Source organism: Salvelinus sp. IW2-2015, linkage group LG4p (assembly GCF_002910315.2).
Source record: "Salvelinus sp. IW2-2015 linkage group LG4p, ASM291031v2, whole genome shotgun sequence".
Classification (NCBI taxonomy): domain Eukaryota; kingdom Metazoa; phylum Chordata; class Actinopteri; order Salmoniformes; family Salmonidae; genus Salvelinus; species Salvelinus sp. IW2-2015.
The window spans coordinates 23255264-23282220 of NC_036841.1; the positions used below are offsets into that span (position 1 = coordinate 23255264).

The following is a 26957-nucleotide window of genomic DNA, read 5'->3' on the forward strand; positions in this document are numbered from 1 at the left end:
ACTTGAAACTTGCTGTTCGGATAGTCATTTTTACAAAATGGATTTGAAGAAAAAACTGATTTCAGCATTAAGGCCTGCAGTGTGAACAAGACTTCAGTGTTTCTCAAGTGACCTCTTTCCCTTTTGCCTTGTGGGTTCCAGGATAAAGCTTGCCTGGTGACTTCAAGAAAAGGACAAAACAAAAAAAACGTATGACTTATTTTTGGTTTTCAAAAAAAGGCTTTATCCAAAATATAAATGCAAATAAACAATACATGCATGAAGCAGACCTGAAAAAAAAAAAAAAAAAGATTTAATTTCAATTTGATATATTCAACATTTTACATTACACTTGTCGAATAGTGAGAGAACCCGTTTTGGGGAAGCTATTCTGTAATGATATTGGTAAACTTACTTCACACTGAAAGAAGTTAAGCTAACCCTGCAAAAAAAAATWGTTTACCTAACTAAAGTTACTTTGAAAAAGTAGTTCACTACATCCAATGTCAGACTATAAATTGCATACAGTATGTTAAACAAAATGTGTAATTTAGCCTAAACACAAAAACTAATGTTCCAATTGAGAATTAGGCAGGTTTGATGCCCAAACATTTACAAAATTATTGCTTACTTCASCCATAGTTTTAGTTAGCTACACCACTACATGGCAATAACCTGTATTAACTACAGAAAAAAACCAACCGAGATTTAATTAAGTTACCACCAAGCTAATGCAAAATGTAGTTAAATTACTAGTTGAACTACATGTAGTTTACTACTCCCCAACACTGGTGAGAACCCATCGCTTGGATTCATTCACTGGCTCTAGATCTAATCAGCAAAGGCTTTACTAAACACACCAACCCAACCGATTACTGAAGACAACAGCCTTATGGCTTTACTAACAGGATAAATCAAATTCACAGATGCACAATAGTTAAAGTTTTAGCCATGAGAGAGAAAAGTCACTGACTGACAAGAACAGGCTATAAACCGAGAGAGAGAGACCTTTGGCATCAGCATGACAGACAGAAAATTTCCAAGATTGATTAACAGCAGGCCTGTATCCACTACCTAGGTCAACATAAGACAAAATACAAAAAGTAGACCATTAATACTATTCCATTAGGCTCTTCTCAACATTCTGTGTCTGAAAATAATTAATTTCCCCCCCAATTAAATATTTACTATCAAATGTCTGCATATAACAGTAAGCCTTCAAAGGATTGCCAGTCATGTATGACACAATCAATAAAGAGCCCATGCTACAGATGGCAACTGTAAAGACTTATTCTCAGAAAATGTTGTATAGCTCTCCCCTATAGGTTATTTCTTACACTTAGAAACACCACTTTAGAGTTGTGCAGCATAGCACAGGATAGAAAAGGGGTTTCAGACCGTCATTAATACGGATGGAAACCGCCTTTTAGGCTTTTTCTGTGTTATTGAATAAGTCCTAGGGCACACTATAATCCACACTTTCACAGTCTCCGTCTCACCGACTCTGAAGGAGCACAGACTACACCCTGATCTCTACAATAAGAGATAGTCTCATTCATTCATTCATTCATTCATTTACAGGTCTTCACATTAAAACAAGCGAAAACTATGTACAAAGGGAAAAAAACAGTTTTCAACATTCTATTATTCAAAAAGAAAACAGCAGTAAAAAACATACTACGCCCTCTGATACATTCATATACTGGTATATTAATAGGTATTTATAATATATTGTGTATATACACACACACAGACTTGCACACAATAATTGTCTATACAGATATTTTTTTTTACAGGTAAAATATATACATATTATGAGAAGCAAAACAGGTCAGGCCATGGGTCGCTATTATTTTGGAGAGTGAGATGTGAGACAGTGAAGGCTACAGGCCGTCTTTTCCCTCCTGGACATGAGTGAGACTGGAAGTGTGGAAAGAAAAGCCCATTGAGGAGCTGGGGCAGCGAGTGAGTGAGGGTTAAGACCTGGGGAGATCTAGTGTAGCAGAAAACATTGGGAGGGCACTACACTAAATCTTATCAGCAGTCATTCACTTACCCCAGTGATGTTAAACACCGGATCCAGCCGCGAGCGCATTCAAGCCAACATTGGTAGTAGACATTGGTAGTATGCTTGGGGTCATTGTCCATTTGGAAGACCCATTTGCAAACATGCGAAATCTTCCTGACTGATGTCTTGAGAGGTTGCTTCAATATATTCACATAATTTTCCTCCCTCATGAAGCCATCTATTTTGTGTAAYAAAAAAAAAGAAAAGATGGTTTGATTTTTTAAATTATAAATAAATAAAAAAGGTATTTAGGGAAAGGGAAAACGATCTCAATTGATATTGAAATGACCAAAACCAAATGGAAACTGTAGAAAGAATAATGGACCTCTACTTTTATAGTCTCCTCGATTTGTCCAGCTTTCTATCAGGCATTCGAAATCTAAGCTAGACAGTTAGGGAGCATCGAAAATCTAAAAGCGGCCAATTATCTACAGAGAACAAGTCTCTACTGCAGGAAGAATGTAGAACTATCCAGAGGTGACTGATATGGTAAGGCCATCTTAAGCAGAGAGACAGGCCACTGAAATAACTTAACCATTCAAGCACACTCCCTGAGGGAGACCGTGGCTTGCACAAACGAAAGTAAACCAACAAAAATAAATACATAGAAAAAGAAGCTGCCTTGCCACAGAATAGCATGGTGGTGTTAGTCTGTAAATCAAGTTTTCCTCTTTTGTTGTCTTTATCCTGGGTGTTTTTTCTAGGAAGGTAATATTCATTGGTTTCCAGCGTGCGGTGTTGGGCGGTGAGGGTGAAGGGCTAGAGATCTTGGTAAGACAGGTAGGAGCGTATGCTGGGCGGGATGGGCAGTGTCTGCACCTGCTGGGTGGACATGACCCGTCGTAGTGCCATGCGACACAGGTGCTGCAGGCTGGCAATGCTCTTTGGGCACGCCCAAAAATGCACGCTGCCGTCTCGAGACCTGAGAGAGAAACGGGGCGAGAGAAAGTTATTTCCATGTCAATCTATCCCTCACAACAGCACTGAAAGGTAGGTACTAGGTAGGTACTAGGCTTCCGACAGCATGCAAATAAAAAGCTGGAAAACCAGTTTCTGGCAGTACATAAAGTCTTGATTGATCACCTGCCACTTGCCTATAGAATAGGGTGTGTGCAATTCAAACAGGATTAATCCCCCCGAGCACCTAAATGGACTGTATGGGTGTGTGTGGAGAGGTGTAGTTAGGTGTGTAGGAGTGTGTGTGCGCGCGCAGAGGTGTAGGTACAGTTGAAGTCGGAAGTTTACATACACCTTAGCCAAATATATTTAAACTCAGTTTTTCACAATTCCTGACATTTAAATCAGAGTAAAAATGCCCCGTTTTAGGTCAGTTAGGATCACCACTATATCTTAAGAATGTGAAATGTCAGAATAATAGTAGAGAYAATGATTTATTTCAAATTGTATTTCTTTCATCACATTCCCAGTGGGTTATAAGTTAACATGCACTCAACTAGTATTTGGTAGCATTGCCTTTAAATTGTTTAACTTGGTCAAACATTTCGGGTAGCCTTCCACAAGCTTCCCACAATAAGTTAGGTGAATTTTGGCCCATTCCTCCTGACAAAGCTGGTGTAATTGAGTCAGGTTTGTGGGCCTCCTTGCTCACACACGCTTTTTCAGTTCTGCCCACACATTTTCTGTTGGATTAAGGTCAGGYCTTTGTACTTAAGCCATTTTGCCACGACTTTGGAAGTATGCTTGGGGTCATTGTCCATTTCGAAGACCCATTTGCGACCAAGCTTTAACCTCCTGACTGATGTCTTGAGATGTTGCTTCAATATATCTACCTAATTTTCCTACCTCATGATGCCATCTATTTTGTGAAGTGCACCAGTCCCTCCTGCAGCAAAGCACCCCCACAACATGACACTGCCACCCCCATGCTTCACGGTTGGGATGGTGTTATTCGGCTTGCATGCCTCCCCCTTTTTCCTCAAAACATAACAATGGTCATTATGGCAAACAGTTCTATTTTTATTTCATCAGACCAGAGGACATTTCTCCAAAAAGTACGATCTTTGTCCCCATGTGCAGTTGCAAACCACAGTCTGGCTTTTTTTATGCCAGTTTGGAGCATTGGCTTCTTTCTCGCTGAGTGGCCTTTCAGGTTATGTCGATATAGGACTCGTTTTACTGTGGATATAGATACTTTTGTACCGGTTTCCTCCAGCATCTTCACAAGGTCCTTTGCTGTTGTTCTGGGATTGATTTGCACTTTTCGCACCAAAGTACATTCAATCTCTTGGAGACAGAATGCGTCTCCTTCCTGAGCGGTATGACGGCGCGTGGTCCCATGGTGTTATACTTTCGTACTATTGTTTGTACAGATGAACGTGGTATCTTCAGGCATTTGGAAATTTCTCCCAAATGAACCAGACTTGTGGAGTCTACAATTTTTTTTCTGAGGTCTTGGCTGATTTCTTGATTTTCCCATGATGTCAAGCAAAGAGGCACTGAGTTTGAAGGAAGGCCTTGAATCCATCCACAGGTACACCTCCAATTGACTCAAATTATGTAAATTAGCCTATCAGAAGCTTCTAAAGCCATGACACAATTTTCTGGAATTTTCCAAGCTGTTTAAAGCACAGTCAACTTAGTGTATGTAAACTTCTTGACCCACTGGAATTGTGATACAGTAAATAATAAGTGAAATAATCTGTCTGTAAACAATTGTTGGAAAAATGACTTGTGTCATGCACAAAGTAGATTCCTAATGACTTGCCAAAACTATAGTTTGTTAACAAGAATTTGTGAGTGGTTGAAAAATGAGTTTTAATGACTCCAACTAATAATGTAAACTTCGACTTCAACTGTAGGTGTGTAGTGTGTGGAGAGGTGTCGGTAGTGTGTAGGATGTGTGTTGTGTAGGGGCTGTGTGTGAGAGTGTGTAGGTAGGAGTGGTGGAGAGGTGTAGGAAGGTGTTAGGTAGGAGTGTGTGGAGAGGTGTAGGTAGGTGTGTGTGTGTAGAGAGGTGTAGTTAGTGTGTGTGGTGGTGAGGTGTTGGTAGGTGTGTAGGAGAATGTGTGTGTGAGTGTGTGTGGAAAGGTGTCGGTAGGGTGTAGGAGTGTGTGTGTTGTGGGAGAGGTTAGGTAGTGTGTAGGAGTGTGTGTGTGTGGAGAGGTGTAGGTAGGTGTGTAGGAGTGTGTGTGTGTGGAGAGGTGTAGTAGGTGTTAGGAGTGTGTGTTGTTGAGAGGTGTAGGTAGGTGTGTAGGAGTGTGTTGTTGGAGAGGTGTAGGTAGGTGTGTAGGTGTGTGTGTGTGGAGAGGTGTAGGAAGTGTGTAGGTAGAGTGTGGAGAGGTGTAGGAAGGTGTGTAGGTAGAGTGTGTGGAGAGGGTAGGATAGAGGTCGACCGATTAATCGGAATGCCGATTTCAATTATAACAATCGGTAATCGGTATTTTGGACACCGATTTGCCGAATAAAAAGCCCAAAAATGCACGCTGTCGTCTCGAGACCAACGGGGCGAGAAGAAAGTTATTTCCATGTCAATCTATCCCTCACAACAGCACTGAAAGGTAGGTACTAGGTAGCCATGGTCTACCTAACAGAACTGGTTGAAGCATCGTTGTAAGATACACCCAGGCTCCTGGTTAACCATTAACATATAGGAGCCGCTGCGCTTCCGACAGCTGCAAAAAAAAAGCTGGAAAACAGTTTCTGGCAGTACATAAAGTCTTGATTGATCACCTGCCACTTGCCTATAGACTAGGGTGTGTGCAATTCAACAGGTGTGTGTAGAGAGGTGTAGGTAGGAGTATGTGTGGTGTGTGTGTGGAGAAGTGTAGGAGTATGTGTTGTGTGTGTGGAGAAGTGTAGGAGTATGTGTTGGTGTGTGGAGAATGAGGATATGTGTGTGTGTGGAGAAGTGTAGGAGTATGTGTGTGTGTGTGTGGAGAAGTGTAGGAGTATGTGTGTGTGTGTGTGGTGGAGAAGTGTAGGAGTATCAATCAATTTATTTTATTTTATATAGCCCTTACATCAGCTAATATCTCGAAGTGCTGTACAGACACCCAGCCTAAACCCCAAACAGCTAGTAATGCAGGTGTAGAAGCACGTGGCTAGGAAAAAACTCCTAGAAAGCCAAAACCTAGAAGAAACCTAGAGAGGAACCAGGCTATGAGGGGTGGCCAGTCCTCTTCTGGCTGTGCCGGTGGAGATTATAACAGAACTATGCCAAGATGTTCAAAATGTTCATAAGTGACAAGCATGGTCAAATAATAATCATGAATAATTTTCAGTTGGCTTTTCATAGCCGATCATCAAGAGTTGAAAAACAACAGGTCTGGGACGGTAGCGGTTCCATAACCGCAGGCAGAACAGTGTGTGTGTGTTGTGGAGAAGTGTAGGAGTATGTGTGTGTGTGGAGAAGTGTAGGAGTATGTGTGTGTGTGTGTGTGAAGTGTAGGAGTATGTGTGTGTGGAAAGTGTAGGTAGGTGTGTAGGAGTGTGTGTGTGTGTGTGTGTGTGTGGAGAGGTGTCGGTAGGTGTGTAGGAGTGTGTGTGTGTGGAGAGGTGTGCATGAGTGTGTGTGGAGAGTGTGTAGGTGTGTAGGAGTTGTGTGGGAGAAGTGTAGGAGTATGTGTGTGTGTAGAAGTGTAGGTAGGTGTGTAGGAGTGCGTGTGTGTGGAGAGGGTGTCGTAGTGTGTAGAGGAGTGTGTGTGTGGGGAGAGGTGTAGGTAGGTGTGTGTGTGGAGAGGTGTAGGGAGGTGTGTAGGAGTGTGTTTGTGTGTGGAGAGGTGTAGGGAGGTGTGTAGGAGTGTGTGTGGAGAGCTGTAGGTAGATGTGTAGGATAGAGGTCGACAGAGGTCGACCGATTAATCGGAATGGCCGGTTTCAAGTTATAACAATCGGTAATCGGTATTTTTGGACACCGATTTGCCGAATAAAAAAATAAAATAAAAAATGTACACCTTTATTTAACTAGGCAAGTCAATTAAGAACACATTCTTATTATCAATGACGGCCTAGGAACGGTGGGTTAACTGCCRTGTTCAGGGGCAGAACGACAGATTTTTACCTTGTCAGCTCGGGGATTCGTTTTTGCAATCCTCCGGTTACTAGTCCAACGCTCTAACCACCTGCCTCATATTGCACTCCACGAGGAGCCTGCGTGGCAGGCTGACTACCTGTTACGCGAGGGCAGCAAGAAGCCAAGGTAAGTTGCTAGCTAGCATTAAACGTATCTTTTAAAAAACAATCAATCTTAACATAATCACTAGTTAACTACACATGGTTGATGATATTACTAGGATAACTAGCTTGTCCTGCGTTGCATATAATCGATGCGGTGCCTGTTCATTTCTCATCGAATCACAGCCTACTTCGACAAACAGGTGATGATTTAACAAGGGCATTTGCGAAAAAAGCACTGTCGTTGCACCAATGTACCTAACCATAAACATCAATGCCTTTCTTTAAAATCAATACACAAGTATATATTTTTAAACCTGCATATTTAGTTAATATTGCCTGCTAACATGAATTTCTTATAATTAGGGAAATTGTGTCACTTCTCTTGTGTTCCGTGCAAGCAGTCAGGGTATATGCAGCAGTTTGGGCCACCTGGCTCATTGCGAACTGTGTGAAGTCCATTTATTCCTAACAAAGGCCGTAATTAATTTGCCAGAATTGTACATAATTATGACATTACATTGTACAACCTTCAATGTTACAGCAATATTTATACTTAGGGATGCCATCCGTTAGATAAAATACGGAACGGTTCCGAGATTAGGCTGGTGTAACCGATGTGAAATGGCTAGCTAGTTAGCGGGGTGCGCGCTAATAGCGTTTCAAACATCACTCGCTCTGAGACTTGGAGTAGTTGTTCCCCTTGCTCTGCAAGGGCCGCGGCTTTTGAGGAGCGATGGGTAACGCTGCTTCGAGGGTGGCTGTTGTCGATGTGTTCCTGGTTCGAGCCCAGGTAGCGGCGAGGAGAGGGATGGAAACTATACTGTTACACTGGCAATACTAAAGTGCCTATAAGAACATCCATAGTCAAAGGTATATGAAATAAAATCGTATAGAGAGAAATAGTCCTATAATTCCTATAATAAACTACAACCTAAAACTTCTTACCTGGGAATATTGAAGACTCATGTTAAAAGGAACCACCAGCTTTCAAATGTTCTCATGTTCGAGCAAGGAACTTAAACGTTAGCTATCTTACATGGCACATATTGCACTTTTACTTTCTTCTCCACACATCTTTGTTTTGCATTATTTAAACCAAATTGAACATGTTTCATTATTTATTTGAGGCTAAATTGATTTTGAGGCTAAATTGATTTTATAGTTAAAATAAGTGTTCATTCAGTATTTTGTAATTGTCATTATTACAAAACAAAAAAAAGTATTAAAAATAAAGAATCAGCCGATTAATCGGTACCGGCTTTTTTTGGCCCTCAATAATCGGTATCGGCGTTGAAAAATCATAATCGGTCGCCTCTAGTGTAGGAGTGTGTGTGTGTGTGTGGGTGGAGAGGTGTAGGTAGGTGTGTAGGAGTGTGTGTGTGTGTGTGTGGAGAGGTGTAGTTAGGTGTGTGTGTGGGAGAGGTGTAGGTGGTGTGTAGGAGTGTGTGTGTGTGGAGAGGTGTAGTTAGGTGTGTGTGTGGTGGGAGAAGGTGTAGGAGGTGTGTAGGAGTGTGTGTGTGTGGGGAGGTGTAGTTAGGTGTGTGTGGAGTTGTGTAGGTAGGTGTGTCGGAGTGTGTGTGCGCCTCACCCAGCTGCTAAGACACTCCCGTCAGTAGAGAAGGCACAGCAGAGACCATTAATGAGGGAGCGATGGCCTTGGGAGACTTCTCATCAATGGTCCAGAAACGCACACTCTGGGGAGAGAGGGATGGACAGAATGATTAGTGGGTGTGTAGAAGAGAGAAGGACAAATAAAGAGGGAGAGTAGACCGCAAAAAGGGCGCTGGTCAGACACAGATCACATGGGAACTGCATTAGAGCCAAAGCAAGCTGGCTGAAAGACTGTAGGATCATATTGTTCCACTTCATAAAAAAAAAAAAAAAAAAAAAAAAAAAAAAAAAAAAAAGGGTTTATTTTCACTATTAAATCAAATGTAACTGTTCAAATTCAAAATGTTTTATCCTCATCCTATCAGAAAAACTAATCTTGGCAGATGTGGCTGAGACAAGAAATTGTCCCCGCCATTTTGTGAGACTTGTTCCTCCTCTCCCTCTAGCACTGCCTTCGCACTGGTAAACACTTAGCAGCCTAACCAAGGAAGGGAAGGGCTAAGGAGAGAAGGAAGCAAGGCGTCAGCGGTTGATTAATGGCCGTCATGTGACCCATTCCCAAAGGGGGCCCTGCCTGGCTGCAACAGCTCTGTTCTCACTCAGACCCCATTAAGACTCGTGACTCCCTCTCTCTCTCTCCCTCTGCTTCACAGCGCCCTGCTACTGCAGCAAACTAACACTTTTTCATCAGCAGAGAGGGCACGCAGTTTACCATGTACACTGTGAAGTGTGACAGCGCAAGTGAGCTTGGTGAAGCAGCTATGGCCAACACAAACTTACAAATCTACACCAGCCATGCTCTCCACGTGTGGTAGAAGAGAACGCCTTCGAGAGAAGATCAAGTGGACATTAGCCATAAGAATCTCAAACATTTTTAAAGCTGAGCTTTTCCTTATTGGACCCTTCTGATGCACCAGACACAGGTATCAGCCTTTGTTCCTTACCTGTCGTCAGTGATGCTGGCGATGTGACGCCCGTCGTGACAGAATGCTACGGAACGTACCCAGCGATCGTTGGCCCCTCCTGCAAAGATGGGCGAGGGGGGAGGGAAGAGGTGCCTGAAGGAGAGAAAAACACAGAGATAAGAAAACTTCAACAAGGTCTTAACAACATCATTGTGTCATTGCTTTGCCCTAGTTCCTGGTGTCTGTGACTTACGCTAGCTCCAGCAGCACAGTGCCCACATGGGGGTCCCAGATGATGACGCGGGTGTCGTAGGAGGCGGTGGCGAGCAAGGCGCCATCAGGAGAGAACTCACAGGACACCACGTCATTATGGTGACCCTCAAGCTTCCGGATCAGGGAATATTTATCCATATCCCAAAGGAACACCTACAGAAGAAAGAGGTCCACGGAATAACGCCATGCAGGGACAAGCATTTTAAACTACTTAAAACACTTAACCTAAAAACTACTGACATAAAATGTCAAAACAGATGCAATGTAAATTACAAATAGTTAAATTAAGCAACAAAAATAAAACAAGAAATAAACAGAAAAATCTTTGTATGCTCAGTGTCATTTTATGGCTTATGTGTTGAACTACAGACCAAACAATGCACAAAATAAATCACATGCTACTCAAGCAGCAATTCTATGTTATGTAACAAAATGCATGTCACTGCACATCTGGTTTCTTAACATAGCTGCTAAAATAGTGCTCCATATAAATTCTTGACGTAGGCTAGCATTTAAACATATTAATATCTACTTACAACGTTCTCAATACAAACATTTTTAAGTCTACAGAAAAAGAAGAAAATAAAACAAGTAGTAACTTAAGGTAACATAATGTTACTCCACTGGTTTCCCCTTTCAGAGTTCTAGTTCACTGTGATTACAAAAGGCTCGCACCTCCGGCGGAAGCCTACGAAGAGACATACTGCAAGAGAAAAAAAACATTTGATGGCCAAAAGGTTGACGCCTTTGGACACACATTTGCAACATGTGCACACTGTTTTCAACAGCCAGCCATAAAGCCTTGAACGTTCCTTTGCTCCAGAGCAATGTAATGCATGCGCAAGAGGAACATGCCTTGTTATTTGTTAAAACTTTAAACTGACCAGAACAGAGCAAATCTAATTAAAACCCAATTCTAGAGAGGCTTTAACAGTGATGTTGTACTTCCTTGTAACTTTTACAACCAAAAGAAGATTGTATAGGCCTATTGAAAACATCACAAGGAGTTCTGCAAACATTGCACTTGAGCAAAAGTGCAACATTCCAGCTAAAGTAGATAAATGCCATTCCACAATCAATTCAATGGTTTCTGGGGGCTACTTCAGTTCAAAATGTTCTCCTACTCCCTCCTCTAGCGTTAGTGTGAAATGAAAGGAATCCAACGCATGAGGCTACTGCCTGCATTTTAGGCAAGCTACACCACTCCACATTTTATAAGACAGCCAGCTGCCAGTGACTGGAAAATCTGCTCCAAAATGGCAGACAGTTACAGTTGCCTCCTTTATTTTCTGTGGCTTTTTTAATGAGGCTCAGTTCTCTATAAAAATTCTGTTCAAGCAATTTAGAGTTCAGTTTGAATGTATTAGCAGTTTTGTTTTTTGTACTATGACGAGTATGTGTTTTGATTTTCAGTCATTCTGTATGAGAGACTGTTCTTCCTCTCCCACTATGGTCACAGAAAATCATTGACCGTTGCGTTTGTTTTCTCGATCTGTTTTAACAAAAAAATATGCAAATGCTAATCAAAGTGGGACATTTCCGTGAGGYAAATACTGCCCTTTGGCCAATTATGAGGCAACAGGGAATTCACTAACTTACATCATGTTTTTTTCAACTCCAACATTGTCCATGTTCATTTTGGTAGAGTGTTTGGGACAAAGGCAGACATTTATTGGGATGATGGCAGTCTGCGGAGCCACAAAGAGTCCTTTCAATTCTCAATTACGCCAACAATGACCTGACCCCTGCACACTAACTCCATTACAAAAGGGGCTGAGCAGGGCGGCCACAACAGAGATGGGCGTGCTGACTGGCCCTTAAACATGGGCCCCGGGAGAGAAGTCAGGAGGATGAGGGAGAACTAAGGATATCAAACTAAAGTAACTGATGTTAACAGCCTCATTATGGAGAGACATAAATAATCATAAATGTCATTCATACAAGTTAGAGACTGTGGGAGGGCGAGACTGACATTGAACTGACAAAAACTACTAACCTAACAAAATGTCAGTTAAGGTGTGCTATAATAGTTAGGGTTTCTAATTAAGTACATTTGGGAGTGGGGGTCGAGGTGAGATGGGGAAGGACAGTAGGAGGTGAAGGAGAGGGGTAAGGGACCATGTGGGTGGGAAGTATTTACTTTACTGCCGTTTTAAAATCACTGTTTTATAACTGATATAAAAGGAGGAACTGCGACAGCGGAGGTAGACAAACATGGAGACAGCAGCACCTACGTACGGGAGACCTTGCGGTCAGGTAGGTGCAAGGCTGCCCCCTGGGCAGGGGCACAGTGCGTCCCAGCCCGGCAGTAGTAGTGGCACTGGTGCCACCAGCCAGCCGTCTGCACCGGCTGCTTTATGTCAGCGCGGCGCTCCCTCCCTTCAAAAACACTCACACACCTGCCACCTGTGACAGGGAAAGCAAGACACTTATGGACACACACAGCCTAACAACAATCTAGCTGCACCCTGCACAAGAAGGGTGGAACTGTCTACAGTAACTAACTACTAGCATGTTAATGAGGTTCTTGCAAAGTGTGCATCTGTGACTGAAGTCATTGGGGTCCAATCCCGCACTGGCTGGGCAGCCATTTTGAGGACTACGCCACTTAGCTAACCATCTAATTTTCTCCTTGCATACTATTTACTAAATACCAGGTAGATTTTATCAAAAAGGGAAATCCAAAAATATTTAGAACATTTCTTTGAATGATTTTGGTCTACATTGAGGTTCAAAGGTCATTAAATAAAGCATAACAATCTGCATCCCACATTCTAAAGCATCAAATGAACAGTTTAGATTGTGAGCTGGATTGTAGATTGTAGATGGAGGATAAATCCCGAAACTATTACAAAGAAGTGTGTGATCATTTGTTTAGTCTACATGCATATTACAATACCAAAGCTACTTCAAACCAAGCCAAACCAAACTACAGGCAGGGCTGTTGAACTAGTCATGACACCAAGCATAACGGTCAAGATTCAGTTGAGGGGAAGGTGGGAGTGTTTCATTGGTAGGTCATTGAGCATAACTAGACAAGCAATAGCACACAGAAGCAGTTCATCTCAAAAAGGAGAGAAAGGGGAACAGGTGTACGTACCGATTTACTGGCTCCGACAGAGCAGAGGACTGAGGAGTCTGGTGAGAATGCGCTGCAATAGACCCAGTTCTGATGACCCCGCAACACTTTAACCATGTTGCCTACAACACAGCATCACAGGTTGTTATGACATGTACATGTGACGGAGAATTGCAAACTATTTGCTTTTTAAGAAATTATTGTGATGAAGTAACAGTACCAATGTCTGCTGATTATGTTTCCAAGGTTTATAGGATTGTCTGCAAGATTTCAATAGGGATAACTGGGCTATTTTAATTACTGGGCTTAGATGGTAAAATGTAGGTTTTTCCAATTAGGCTCTGGAGTCTAGGCTCGTGGAGTTTCATTTTTCAAGTTACAAAAACTGTAGGAAATCCTACTGCTTGTGTATGTTGATTGTGTCATTTGAAAACACGGATTCACAGATAAAATAGATGTGTTAGTGGTGATCTGACTTATCAATGACTGTACCCAGGACTGCTCTGGTCAATAGAGGAGAAACTAGGTCAGACCATGCCATGGCTATGCCTTCCTCTAGGCTTTTGTTCAGGAGACCTTGGACTTGGGTCCAATTTTAACATTCTCTGCTCATGTGAGCTTAGAACGCATGCAGGGGGTGAGGGGCCTTTCAAGGTGGAACCGTCAGCAGCAGTAGCTCATTGCACTGGAACAAAGGCAACTTATCACATGCTCCCTACTTCTTCAGCTTTGTGTGTGGATGTGTATAAGCCCAACACACAAAAATGACATCTGCATGCATCATAATAATCTTGACCTCAACAGATCAGTGTGGCTTGCTGGCACAGCTGTACAAATCTCTAACAAAAACAATAACTATGTTAACAAGCATGGAAAATGATTTCAGGTCCAAGATAATAAAAAGGTGTTCCTCAGGGCTCAGTGTTCTTACCGTCATCTTTCAGGTCCCAGACCCTCAGGGTTTTGTCTCTGGATGCCGAGACTAGCATGAGGCTGCCATCAGGGGCAAAAGTGAGGTCTCGCACTATATCTGTATGGTCCATGAGATTCAGCAACAGCTTTCCTGTAAAGGCAAACAACCACGAGTTAATAATAAAGCTAATGAGATACACAGCACAGACGAGTTACTGTAGGTCAACTCCACCACCTCTAATTACACAGCCTTGGGGAATTTGTCATGATTTGTGGATTAAAATGCCACAGAGCTGCAATTTGCTTTATTCCCTCTGTGGGGTGTAGAATAGTGTGGGTTCCACACCCATGTGAAAAGTAACCAGAGCGCTGTCAGTTTGTACAGAGGCACATAAAAAGAGAGTGAGATGGAGTATAGAAAATAAACATTTAAGAGGGGAAAGAAAGAGGGCGGTCACAAATTAATTCTTCATGTAACAACTAGTCCCACTGACTGTGCTCTTTTCTTTACATGATGAGTTGGAGCCCAGGAGAGCTCTATTTTAAAGGCTGGTCCTGGTGTTGACAGTCAGAGTGACACAGAATAKCCTCTGGGTAGACTGACACACAATAGTTGAAAGCAGAGTAATCCTGAGTTAAACCCTTCAATTAGTTACTTCCTGATACTCAGTCCAAACACTGGTTCCATTGAGGGGAGGATGGGACTCAATTACAGTAGCTATTCTCAAATAGTCTGCTAACAGTTGACAACTCTAAATTGGGGAATAATAATCGATTATAATAGTTATTACAATAACACCCTAATTGCGCCTGAAGCCAAATCCTAACAAAAGTAATGCCACCGGCAATATTCAGCCATGAAATAAAGAAAGCAAGTTTACATACACTAAGTTGACTGTGTCCTTAAACAGCTTGGAAAATTCCAGAAAATTGTCATGGCTTTAGAAGCTTATGATAGGCTAATTGACATCATTTGAGTCAATTGGAGGTGTACCTGTAGATGTATTTCAAGGCCTATCTTCAAACTCGGTGCCTCTTTGCTTGCCATCATGGGGAAATCAAAAGAAATCAGCCAAGACCTCAGAAAAACAATTGTAGGCCTCCACAAGTCTGGTTCATTCTTGGGAGCAATTTACAAACACCTGAAGGTACCATGTTCATCTGTACAAACAATAGTACGCAAGTATAACACCATGGGACCACGCAGCCGTCATACCGCTCATGAAGGAGACACATTCTGTCTCCTAGAGAACTACGTACTTTGGTGCGAATAGTGCAAATCAATCCCAGAACAACAGCAAAGGACATGTGAAGATCCTGGAGGAAATAGGTAGAAAAGTATCTATATCTACATAACCTGAAAGGCCGGTCAGCAAGGAAGAAACCACTGCTCCAAAACCACCATAAAAAAAGCCAGACAACAGTTTGCAACTGCACATGGGGACAAAGATCGTACTTTTTGGAGAAATGTCCTCTGGTCMGARGAAACAAAAATAGAACTGTTTGGTCATAATGACCATCGTTATGTTTGGAGGAAAAAGGGGGATGCTTGCAAGCCGAAGAACACCATCCCAACCGTAAAGCACAGGGGTGGGCAGCATCATGTTGTGGGGGTGCTTTGCTGCAGGAAGGACTGGTGCACTTCACAAAATAGATGGCATCATGAGGTAGGAAAATTAGGTGGATATATTGAAGCAACATCTCAAGACATCAGTCAGGAAGTAAAGCTTGGGTCTTCGAAATGGACAATGACCCCAAGCATACTTCCAAAGTTGTGGCAAAATGCCTTAAGGACAACAAAGTCAAGGTATTGGAGTGGCCATCACAAAGCCCTGACCTTAATCCTATAGAAAATTTGTGGGCAGAACTGAAAAAGTGTGTGCGAGCAAGGAGGCCTACAAACCTGACTCAATTACACCAGCTTTGTCAGGGGGAATGGGCCAAAATTCACCCAACTTATTGTGGGAAGCTTGTGGAAGGCTACCTGAAACGTTTGACCCAAGTTAAACAATTGAAAGGCAATGCTACCAAATACACTCAATTAGTATGTAAACGTCTGACCCACTGGGAATGTGATGAAAGAAATCACTCTACACTATTATTCTGACATTTCACATTCTTAAAATAAAGTGGTGATTCTAACAGACCTAAGACAGGGAATTTTTACTCTGATTAAATGTCAGGAATTGTGAAAAACTGAGTTTAAATGCATTTGGCTAAGGTGTATGTAAACTTCCGAGTTCAACTGTAGGTGTGTGAGAGAAAAAGTGTGAGAGAAAACCAATGAGTCTAGGAAAGAGGGGGGCCTAGCGGGTTTGTGACATCAGCACTGTGTTGGCAGCAGGGAGAGAGGGGCCGTGGGCAAACATCATCATTCAGGTGTGTCAGTAAAAAACATGGGAGCAGGAGTGGAGGCGCAAGCAGACAGCCAGCTGGGCTAAAATGAACGTCAACACATTATATCGCCCACTGACTGTCTCCAACACAGACTGATGGGTAGGATTTCGAAACTTTAAATATTGTTAATCATCAGTTACACTAGAGGCATGAGGAGTGCCATAGTCTAGTTTATACACCAGAAGTTAATGGGTATCTGTAGGAGGAATGTATATGGTGGGGTCAGGGAAGGTTGGATAGGAGCCAGGGGGCTTTGGGAGGTGCCGAGTAGAGGAATCACATGATTGCAGTCACTGATAATGGTGGAGAGCTGGGGAGTAGTGAGGAAGGGGGTAGAGGTCAGGTCAGCTTAAGGGAGAAGGAACAGTTTGTGGCCCGTATCACTTAACTTCCTGCCTAGTAATAAATATGTAATGTTTAGAGAGGAGGAGACTCCACCCAAATTGGGGTATATAAACTCAGCAAAAAAATGTATGTCCTCTCAAACTTAACGTGTAAATATTTTTATGAACATAAGATTCAACAACTGAGACATTACCTGAACAAGTTCCACAGACATGTGTCTAACAGAAATTGAATAATGTGTCCCTGAACAAAGGGGGGGGGGGGTCAAAATAAAAAATAACAGTCAGTATCTGGTGTGGCCACCAGTTGCATTTAGTACTGCAGTGCATCTCCTCCTCATGGACTGCAACAGATTTGCCGGTTCTTGCTGTGAGATGTTACCCCACTCTTCCACCAAAGCACCTGCAAGTTCCCGGACATTTCTGGGGGGAATGTCCCTAGCCCTCACCCTCCGATCCAACAGGTCCCAGATGTGCTCAATGGGATTGAGATCTGGGCTCTTCGCTGGCCATGGCACAACACTGACATTGCTGTCTTGCAGGAAATCACGCACAGAATGTTGCATTGTCATGTTTGTCACGTTGTTGCCGGTGATGTCTGGTGAAGACCTGCCTACAACAGGCCTACAAGCCCTCAGTCCAGCCTCAGTCCTCCATCAGTCTGAGCACTGATGGAGGGATTGTGCGTTCCTGGTGTAACTCGGGCAGTTGTTGCCATCCTGTACCTGTCCCGCAGGTGTGATGTTAAGATGTACCGATCCTGTGCAGGTGTTGTTACATGTGGTCTGCCATTGTGAGGATGATCAGCTGTCCATCCTGTCTCCCTGTAGCGCTGTCTTAGGCCTTTCACAGTACGGACATTGCAATTTATTGCCCTGGCCACATCTGCAGTCCTCATGCCTCCTTGCAGCATGCCTAAGGCACGTTCACACAGATGAGCAGGGACCCTCGGCATCTTTCTTTTGGTGTTTTTCAGAGTCAGTAGAAAGGCCTCTTTCGTGTCCTAAGTTATCACAACTGTGACCTTAATTGCCTACCATCTGTAAGCTGTTAGTGTCTTAACAACCGTTCCACAGCACTAAGAATCATCAAAATAAATATCATGGCATGCGGCACCCATTGATTTTGTTATGATTGAGTCACTCAGATAGCATAAGAACACGTCATAAACCATTGCAAAATGTAGAGAATTGCAGGAAAGTAGCTTTAAAACTTTAATGTTCTCTCTCTGCACCATGACACATTGTGTATAATTGCAGGAAATTCCCTTTAAAAACAGAAAAAAAAATATATGCGGCCAAGAAGAGGACCTCTAAATACTAAGCCCAATTTTGATCCAGAAAAACCCCGGAGTTCCAAGTTACAACGTACATTTGTAGAATTGAATATATATATATATATWTWTWTWTTTTTTWATCGTGTAATGTCCTTTTAAAAGTCACCAGAAGCGACCTTCTCATAATCATGGAAAAAAATATATATCACAGGTGTGCCTGACCCCACCCAGCAAAAAGGAACCTGCCTGACCCACCCCAAAAGCTAGATTTGGTGTAAACAGCCCCACCCAATTTCTGCCGTGCTGCTTTCAACTATAAGATCTGTGAGAGAGTGAAAAAAGGTAGAAGGGCGAAGTGGATTTTCTGGAATGAAAACACAGCCCAGGATGTGTGTGGAGAAAGTTGATCCAAGAAACCCCAATACGAGGCTTCAACTTCCTCCCTGCTGAGAAGAGGCATGCTGATTCAATAACTTGCATTGGTACATGGAACTAGGAATAATGCACTGTGAAAACAGAGCCGCCCAGCTGGTTGTGATGTTCATGTTTAATCAGGTGCTCACCAGTATAGACGTCCCAGATCTTGACACGTCCATTGTTGAGGCCCGTGGCAAGCAGCAGCTGGTCCTGACCGAACTTGAAACGGTGCCACTCGATGTTGACGCAGCGACTCTGCTTCTCTGGCACAGACGAGCCAAAGGCCAGACCCCACACGATGTCACCGCAGTCGATGGTATGCTCCCTGGGCTCGCCCACTGGCACCACTGTTCCTCCCTCGCTGTTCTGCCGCGACAAACGCTGAGGGCCCGCTCCGTTGGAGCCTTCCCCAACACTGGAGAGTGGGATAGAAAGAGAGGAAGGAGAGGGGTCATGTGGAAAGACAGGGAGTGAGATGGAGAGAGGGCAGAAAAAGAGAAGGGACAGAAATGGATAACAGGGAAATGAGGGTAATGGAGGGAAAGGAGAGGGAGAAACGTGAGTTACATGTAGTCCTACAGTGCGATGATCACATAACTTTTTAATGTAACGCATCTGAATTCAATAGATCCAGGTGCCAAACAGCTAAAAGAATTATGCACATAAAGGAGGAGAGCACTGAGTGATACATGCAGTCTAAAGTGGTGAGAGAGGGTTGGCTAACTTGGTCCATGAGTTTCATATTGWTAAGAAAGATATTCTGATGATTATTCCCTATTGGAATTTGGCCTCCAGGTAACCTCTAAGGACAGAAATCATCATAAACAGGTCTTAGTAACTGATATGAGCCCATGAGCCACAAAAATCAGCCATGGGTGTCCTTTTAAAATGTATAGTCTATTGAACCTCTAGGTCTCAGCCTTGATTCAATGTTTTGACCAAGGGCAGGGAAGGATGAGACAACAAACACAAGGAGTATTTAGGTCTACACTCCCTGCTGGAAGGAGAAAGATTTGCTGCGAACCTCTTAAGAGCAGCCTTTCTCAAACCTCGGTCTGTGGAGGAGTGCTTGCCGGTCCGCGGCAAATTTGTCTTGAATATGATTGGGGCTTTCTTTGGTCTGCGGCATATTTGAATCGAATAAATACTTGCCATAGGCCTGCTTGGGCAATGCGCTCAACTACGCATGCTGCAGTCTAGGTTGCAGTAAAAAATTGTGTTGCCATGACGAAGTATAGTTACACCGAAGCATAGTTTTTTTACGAAAAAGAGATGACCGACCAACCCCCCCAAAAATGTGCACAATCATTTCAGACAACACTTTACTGAGGGCATCGTACTCTCTCAAAACATTTCCAAGTGCCAGGCTCCTTTCGCTATAGTTGAAAAGCTGGTGATGCCATCAGACGTGGATGCTTGCCGAGAAGTTTTAGGCCCAACTGCTGCTACAATGGTCAGTGAAATCCCACTTCACAATAACACTGTCACACCTAGAATCCACAATATGGCAGATGATATTGAATCACAGGTTTTAGACAGAGCCTGTGCATCAAATTGGTTTGCAATCCAATTAGATGACTGACATTTCAAATGCCCGCTTCTTGTGTGTGTGTATGCTACATTTATGAAGAATGTATTTGTTTTCAAGAGATGCCTCAGAATACAGCTGCAGGTGAAATATTCTGTGTTCTGAACAAGTAGGCCTACATAACGGGACATGGATTACGATGGGACGTTATATCGGACTCTGTACCAACGGGACTGCTGCTCAAATGTGGCAAGAATAAAAAGAATGCGGGACACTGGTTTTAATGAGATGTGCCTTTCCACATTCTGGCTGTTCAGCAGCAGAGAATACCCACAACTCAGCGAGATGGCAGTGAAGACATTCATCCCCTTTCATTCTACATACTTATGTGAGAAAGGCTTCTCCTCTCTTGCTGCAACAAAATCTAAATATTGCAGCAGACTAGCTGTTAAAAACCCCTCAGTGTCCCTCTCCTCCTTCCCTCTGAGGTTTGACCTATTGATGTCCAAGAGGCAGGCACACCAGTATCAATGATTGAGTGAGTCAAATATCTTGTAATATTCTATTTATTTAACATTGTATATATTGATAGATTGTTATTTGTTTATAAAGATTCAGTTGCTATTAGTGATGCACTGATGTGACATTTTTGCCCAATACCGATATCCGATATTTTCCTTGCCAAAAAAACCTGATACCGATATATTTTTTTGTGGCTTTATGCATTCTAGTACAGTTAACACACACACACACACACTGACACGTCGGTCTAAGGCACTGCATCGCAGTGCAAGAGGCGTCACTACAGTCCCTGGTTCAAATCCAGGCTGTATCACACCCGGTCGTGATTGGGAGTCCCATAGGGCAGTGCACAATTGGCCCAGCATTGTCCGGGTTTGGCCGGGGTAGGCCGTCATTGGAAATAAGAACTTGTTAACTGACTTGCCTAGTTAAATAAAGGTTACACACACACACACAACAAAAAGTTATTTTGTTGGCATTTACATATGTCCCCATTACCAGTAAAACATAATCAAAACCTATTTCTTTCACTTACTTGCTGTGCTGTTTCGTTGTTCATTTGTTCCATTCTCAACCAGGATTTCATCATACATGTCAAGCAGTGAAGTTTCAGCTCTGTCCGTGGCCTCTTCCTCGGAGCGCACTGTCACTGTGTCCGTTTCCGCCTTGTCCAGCTGTGTATGTACATTTCATGTAAACCTTGTTTCTTGTCTACATCACAGTAGCAGTCCTTGTACATGACATCGAGCATGGTGGCGACACAGTAAAGAGAGAATGCCACCGAATCGCTTGTTCACAGCCCGTGTGGGCCGTTTTGTTGCTGGGGCAAACTGTTGTCAATGGCAACTGTTTCATACGCCAATGTGGGCCAGTAAAAACATCCAACTCGTCAGGAAAAGGGGCCATCTTCACTCCATAGAAAATAGTCAGCACTAATGCCGCACGCTAGCTAACTGGTTAGCTTAGCATTGACGAAGTCAGAATGGGCATGCGCACTCCACTTATGTGACAGAATCGGTGGCGTTAGAAAATGTATAAATGCAACATGTAAAGTGTTGGTCCCATGTTTCATGAGCTGAAAAAAAAGATGCCAGAAATTTTCCATACGCACATAAAGCTTCTCAGATTTTGTGCACATTTGTTTACATCCTTGTCAGTTGTGTTGAGCAGGCGTTTCAATGCCATGACTGAGGGTATCACGTCTACTGCAGGCGCAGTTGGTGAGCTTATTTCGAGTCAGTTGTTCGAATGGAGCTAGCTAGTGTGTTCATGTTTCAAACATGTTCTCAAATGCCAGCAGCGGTATGAKAACCAGCATATTCCTGAGCATGCAATACAACTTTCCTCAGTACGAAATCCTCGATGACCCACTCTTCTGTCAGACTTGGCATGCTCATAGGGCTGATATCGCTGGTCCAAATGTCAGTCGTGAAGCTAATAGCAGTGACGGTATTACTGTGCAACTCCGGGACGGCAACATCTGAAAAATAGCACACTTGGTAGTGTGTACCCGGGTGCTCGACCAGTCGGCAAAAGCCAACATCACCCACGACAGAGAACGGTTGATTGTCAAGGGCAATGAATTCTATTTTCTTGRCGTTAATGGATTTCGCCTTTGAGTTGTCTCGCTGAAATTTCCTTACTCCTTCAAATGACTGCTCGACTTGTTGACTGCTCGATCCACACAGCAGACATTGTGGGCTAGGTTAGGAATGCTGTGTTGCACGTGTAGTGCAACATTTTACGTGGCGTCATTACATCATGTACCTACGTTAAATAGGTATGCACGGTAGCTTTGACATAGGTTTTGCACATCAGCGTTAAARTAGACATCGGGCCAATACCGATGTTGCCATTTTTAGCTAATATCGGCCAATTCCGATATGTTCACGGATATATCGTGCATCCCTAGTTGCTATATTGTTTTTATTGACAACASGTAATGTGATTGTGTATAATGACTAAATTATATTATTTTTGTTTTGTCATTTATAGACAGACAGCCCCTGAAGAGGGCACAGACAGAGCGACACTGCCCATGAGTACAACACAGACAGACAAACCATGAAGGAAGACAATTAAATACATAATTCATTAATTTAGTGTAAAGTAAAAAATAAATGAATGTTCATAAAGAAAAAGCGATTATGATTTATAAAATAAAATGTAAAGTCCCCAGAGAAAAAAGCCCATGCCTTGCTGGTCCCTGGCACAAAAAAGTTTGAGAAAGGCTGTCTTAGAGGAACGCATCTATCTTCCCATATTAATATCTCTGTCTGTCTACTAAACATTTAAATATTGAAATTGTTCCCTTATATGTTGCATCTAGTATAGCTCTACACCTTGACCGGTTTTAAATTTAACAATCTCTCTCCATTAGACAGGACTTGCCTAAACCATTCTGGCCTAGCTAACCACAACTACACCCAATAGGTAATACCAAACAGTGTACTACAAAATGTCTACTATACAATAAGCTCTTTTTGCTCAGACAAATTGAAAAGGTTCTGGGGAGGTCACAAGGCTTTTTTGTGTGGAAAAAGAGCCAGCTCTGCAGAAAGGCAACTGATAATACATGCCACGTGTCCGTGGCAGCTTGCTCCACAGCACACTGCGCTCTGTTTCCTCCTCACAGGGAAGGATAGCACAAGTAATGAACTACTAGAATATTCTAGAACGAGACCAAGAACTCAACCAGAACTGTAAACAACAATTTGGAATGTCAGAATCTAGAATTAATTTCCAGTTCTGTGGTGTTATAGAATGTTGTGGATATTAGAAAATCAGATTGGATGCACCTAGGCCTTAGTCTGACTGACACCTAACTCAAAGTCCTCCTGACTTTAGAGTGGATAGGCTCTTTTGATGTCAGCACGATGCCTCGATAATGAATGGTGGCTGTGTTATTTTATTTTTATGATTAGTTATCTTGTGTCTCTCACTCAAACACCCACATGGTGAGCCACATACAGCCCCTGAGCACCGCCCCCTTCCAATACAACTGTTGGATTTTCAAACCCAAACAATGTGAAGTCTCAACCCCCCATGAAAAAAAACCTGTCAGAGAACCAATCAAAGCTCAGCAAGATTGAAGCACAAATAGTGCATTTACAACAGCATCCTGTCCAGACCAGGGTCGGAGCTCCCTCTGACCACGTGAGCCGTGTCAGCCAGGCTACCCTGGCCTGTTACTCGACTTAAAAGGGAAGTAGGCTGTAGCCCTTAAATAATGTAAAAGTGCATTTATAGCCCTCAGCCTTCCTTTAATATTGATTTGACGTGTCATTGTTTACAGAAGGGTTTACAGCCTGACACCAAGTAGTTGACTTCATGGCAGTAAACCTTACATTATTTTACAACATAAGGATACAATAATAAAACCCTAAGCTGCTGTGTGTTGCTTTCTCTTGCCAAAGACAAGACCGTTTCTGTAAAAGTTTGACTGTACTTTACAGAAGCTTTTCTAACGTTCTAAAATTATAGGCTAAGATAACACAAGGCCCTTGAGTATATATCCACTTCTGAATAACAAGAAGCAGTGTCTCCTTTCCTCTAACTTGGTTTACCAAGAACTCCTCATTAATGAAAGTCCACTCTACATTATCAACCATCAGCTGCTGCTTTAAAAATAGCAGAATCTAGTACAGAACACCATCAAGATATTCAAGCAAAACAAAATAGCATATTGTAAGAAACATTAGGAGAAAGGAATGAAGCAACAATAAATAAAATACAGTACCAGTCAAAAGCTTGGACAAATGTACTCATTGAATTATTTTTCTTTATTTTACTGTGGGGGATTTTTATTTATTTATATACAGTGCCAGTGGGGGGCTACAGCTTACTTCCTTTTTAAGTCAAGTAACAGGCCAGGGTAGCCTGGCTGACGCAGCTCACGTGGTCAGAGAGGGAGCGCCGCCACTGGTCTGGACAGGAGGCTGTTGTAAATGCAGTATTTGTGCTTAATTCCTGTTGAAGCCTTTGGAAGTGTGCCGTGCGACCTGTTAAAGTAAGAGTGGAGGAGCGCTGAAAGGGCCTTAAAACACCAGACAATGAAACAGGCACGGCAGCCGCCAAATGAATACCCAGTGGGCACCAGCAACACACCAGCACACGCCACATTCACTGTCTCTTCCTCCCCTGCTCTCTACTGCCAAATACGACTCCACACCAGTCAGTGCATTCATTGCACAGACAAATTAGTTAGGCTATTCAGACATTTTAAACTGTTGAATTTCAAAACTCAAAAGGAATAGTTGCTTCTGTAGGCCTCCCTCAAAATGTACAGACCTTTGAAGTAGGGCCTAACCTGTTACTTTCTGATCACAATTGTACTGACCAAGAATGTGGTTAGGCCTAGTACAGGTACTTACAAATTCTTCAGGCATTTTGACCAGGGAACAAGCGTCACAATGCGATGCCCTTGAGACCAAGCGAAGTAGGAACCATCAGGTGCAAAGGCTACAGTCCAGGTCTCTCGCCCGGACTTCTGGTCAAAGGGAGCAACAGGCACTAAGAGTTCACCAATGAACTTAGCCTTACCTGAAAACAGAAACAAGAGGTCAGTCAGGGATCAATAGCACAAATACCATGATGATATGGTGCTTGTGAGCAACTTCTGAATGACAGTGTAGAAAAGATGCTTCGGGGCCAACTGACCTTAGCCTGGTGGAACCAGCCTGATCACTGCTTTCGTCATTCTATTTCACCAGCCTGGTCGCTGCATTCATCAATCTATTTCGAAAGGCGAATACAGATCAGGCTGGTTCCACCACCCTAAACTGACCTCTGGTGTAGCTGGACATGAATGTTCAATGTCAGAATTGATGCTCAAAAGTAATTTTATTGAGAGATTCTGAGAGTCAATACTGTTTTGTTACTTGACATGCCATTACAAATGTAAATCAATGATAATGAAGTTGGCTATAATACACAACATATTATTAGCCCAAATAAACTTATTTTAACTGGGTACCATAAAGATATGGTTGACCAAGTAGCTAAAGTAGACATCATATATCACTTTGATTTATTACGCAGAGCTGCAACAAAACACACTATTGTATTTATTTATTATTAGCCCAACTTATTTTAACTGGATAACATAAACATTCGTTTGGAATATAAATGAGACATCATATATCACTTTAATGTATTACGCAATAGAGGTGTTGCAACAAAACACCCATTTTATACAATAACTACCTGATAAATCAGTGCGCTACCCCGACTAATGAGGAATGAGTCAAACTTCAGAAACGTAATTACCGCCGTCGCCTCCACCACCGAATGACATGGGAAACAAGTGTGCCGACTGCTCGCGCGATGTGTGGGTAGAGTTTCTACCATATTGTCTTTGGTGTGGGGCCACCGAGTATAAACCGCGGGTGCATAGTGAATATGTGACAGGCGGTTACTGTAGTGTGTGAGTCTCTAGGCTAGTAAATAGGTTATAGGCTATGGAAGAAACGACTTGACCTACAATAGAAAATAAAGTAAGACTACATATGACGTCACCGATAGATGAAAGGTGTAACATAGTAGCTAGCTAGGTTAATGCATCTTAGATAGCGAAATAAACATTGACGTTTGAAACCCCTCCACCCCAAACACAGAGCAAGATAGTGAAAAGGATCTCAACTTACCTATCTCATTTTCGTTTACAGAATTAGGGAAGCTTGCCATCTAAATAGAAACCGGATCCGTAGAGAAAAGCCTATTGGTTTAATAACAAAAGTTTTCTGGAAAATAAACAATGTAGCTAGCTTTATAATTAGCCAGAAAGCTGGATTCTATTCCGACGTCTGGAATGCTGTGCACGTCGCGCACGTAGCCTGCTGCAAATTTTAATATCGCGTGAGCCCTAAAAAAAACCAAACAATTATTTTAGTAATTATCTTCCTTAAAATCCGTGTGCAGACTAGGTTTTGTTCAATTCAACTGGATGGCTAAAATCTGCGTTTATTGAAATGACTGTGTTACCGCACACCGTTGAAGATAGCTGACTACGTTGAAATACAATGGCTGAAGAGTAGACTTGATGGCATCTTTTATTTCACTGGGGAGGTCTATCTGAGTGGCAGAGTTTTTTGTCATACGTCATCACAGTTACCAAGGTGATAAAATGGCACCTCCCCTTCATTTGTAACCGTTTTCCACTCTCATTTACAACCATTTATATATTTCTCTCTTACTGTGCGCTGTTCCATTGCAACGGCAAATGGGTATATATAACAAATATATTTCAAACCAGAACTATTTTTCTGCTGAAGCTTAAAGCTGTGGGGAGGGGGACAACAAAATTAAATGTGCATCATTTACGATGGGGGATTTGTGTGTATTTATGGATTTATTTAACCTTTATTTACAGTTGAAGTCGGAAGTTTACATACACCTTAACCAAATACATTTAAACTCAGTTTCACAATTCCTGAGATTTAATCATAGTAAAAATTCCCTGTCTTAGGTCAGTTAGGATCAACACTTTATTTTAAGAATGTGAAATGTCAG

General features: G+C 42.5%; 1 protein-coding gene across 1 annotated transcript; it reads right to left on the bottom strand.

The window, feature by feature from the left end:
- Positions 1-276: 276 nt before the first annotated feature.
- On the bottom strand, positions 277-26507 carry LOC111960717 (WD repeat and SOCS box-containing protein 1-like). The gene is given in 11 exon segments (XM_070438990.1): positions 277-2969; positions 8772-8826; positions 8829-8877; position 9696; positions 9739-9852; positions 9953-10125; positions 13073-13173; positions 13983-14114; positions 18544-18812; positions 24821-24989; positions 26093-26507. Coding segments are annotated over 11 exon segments (1266 nt in total). The 5' UTR covers positions 26133-26507; the 3' UTR covers positions 277-2806.
- Between the last annotated feature and the right edge of the window lie 450 nt (positions 26508-26957).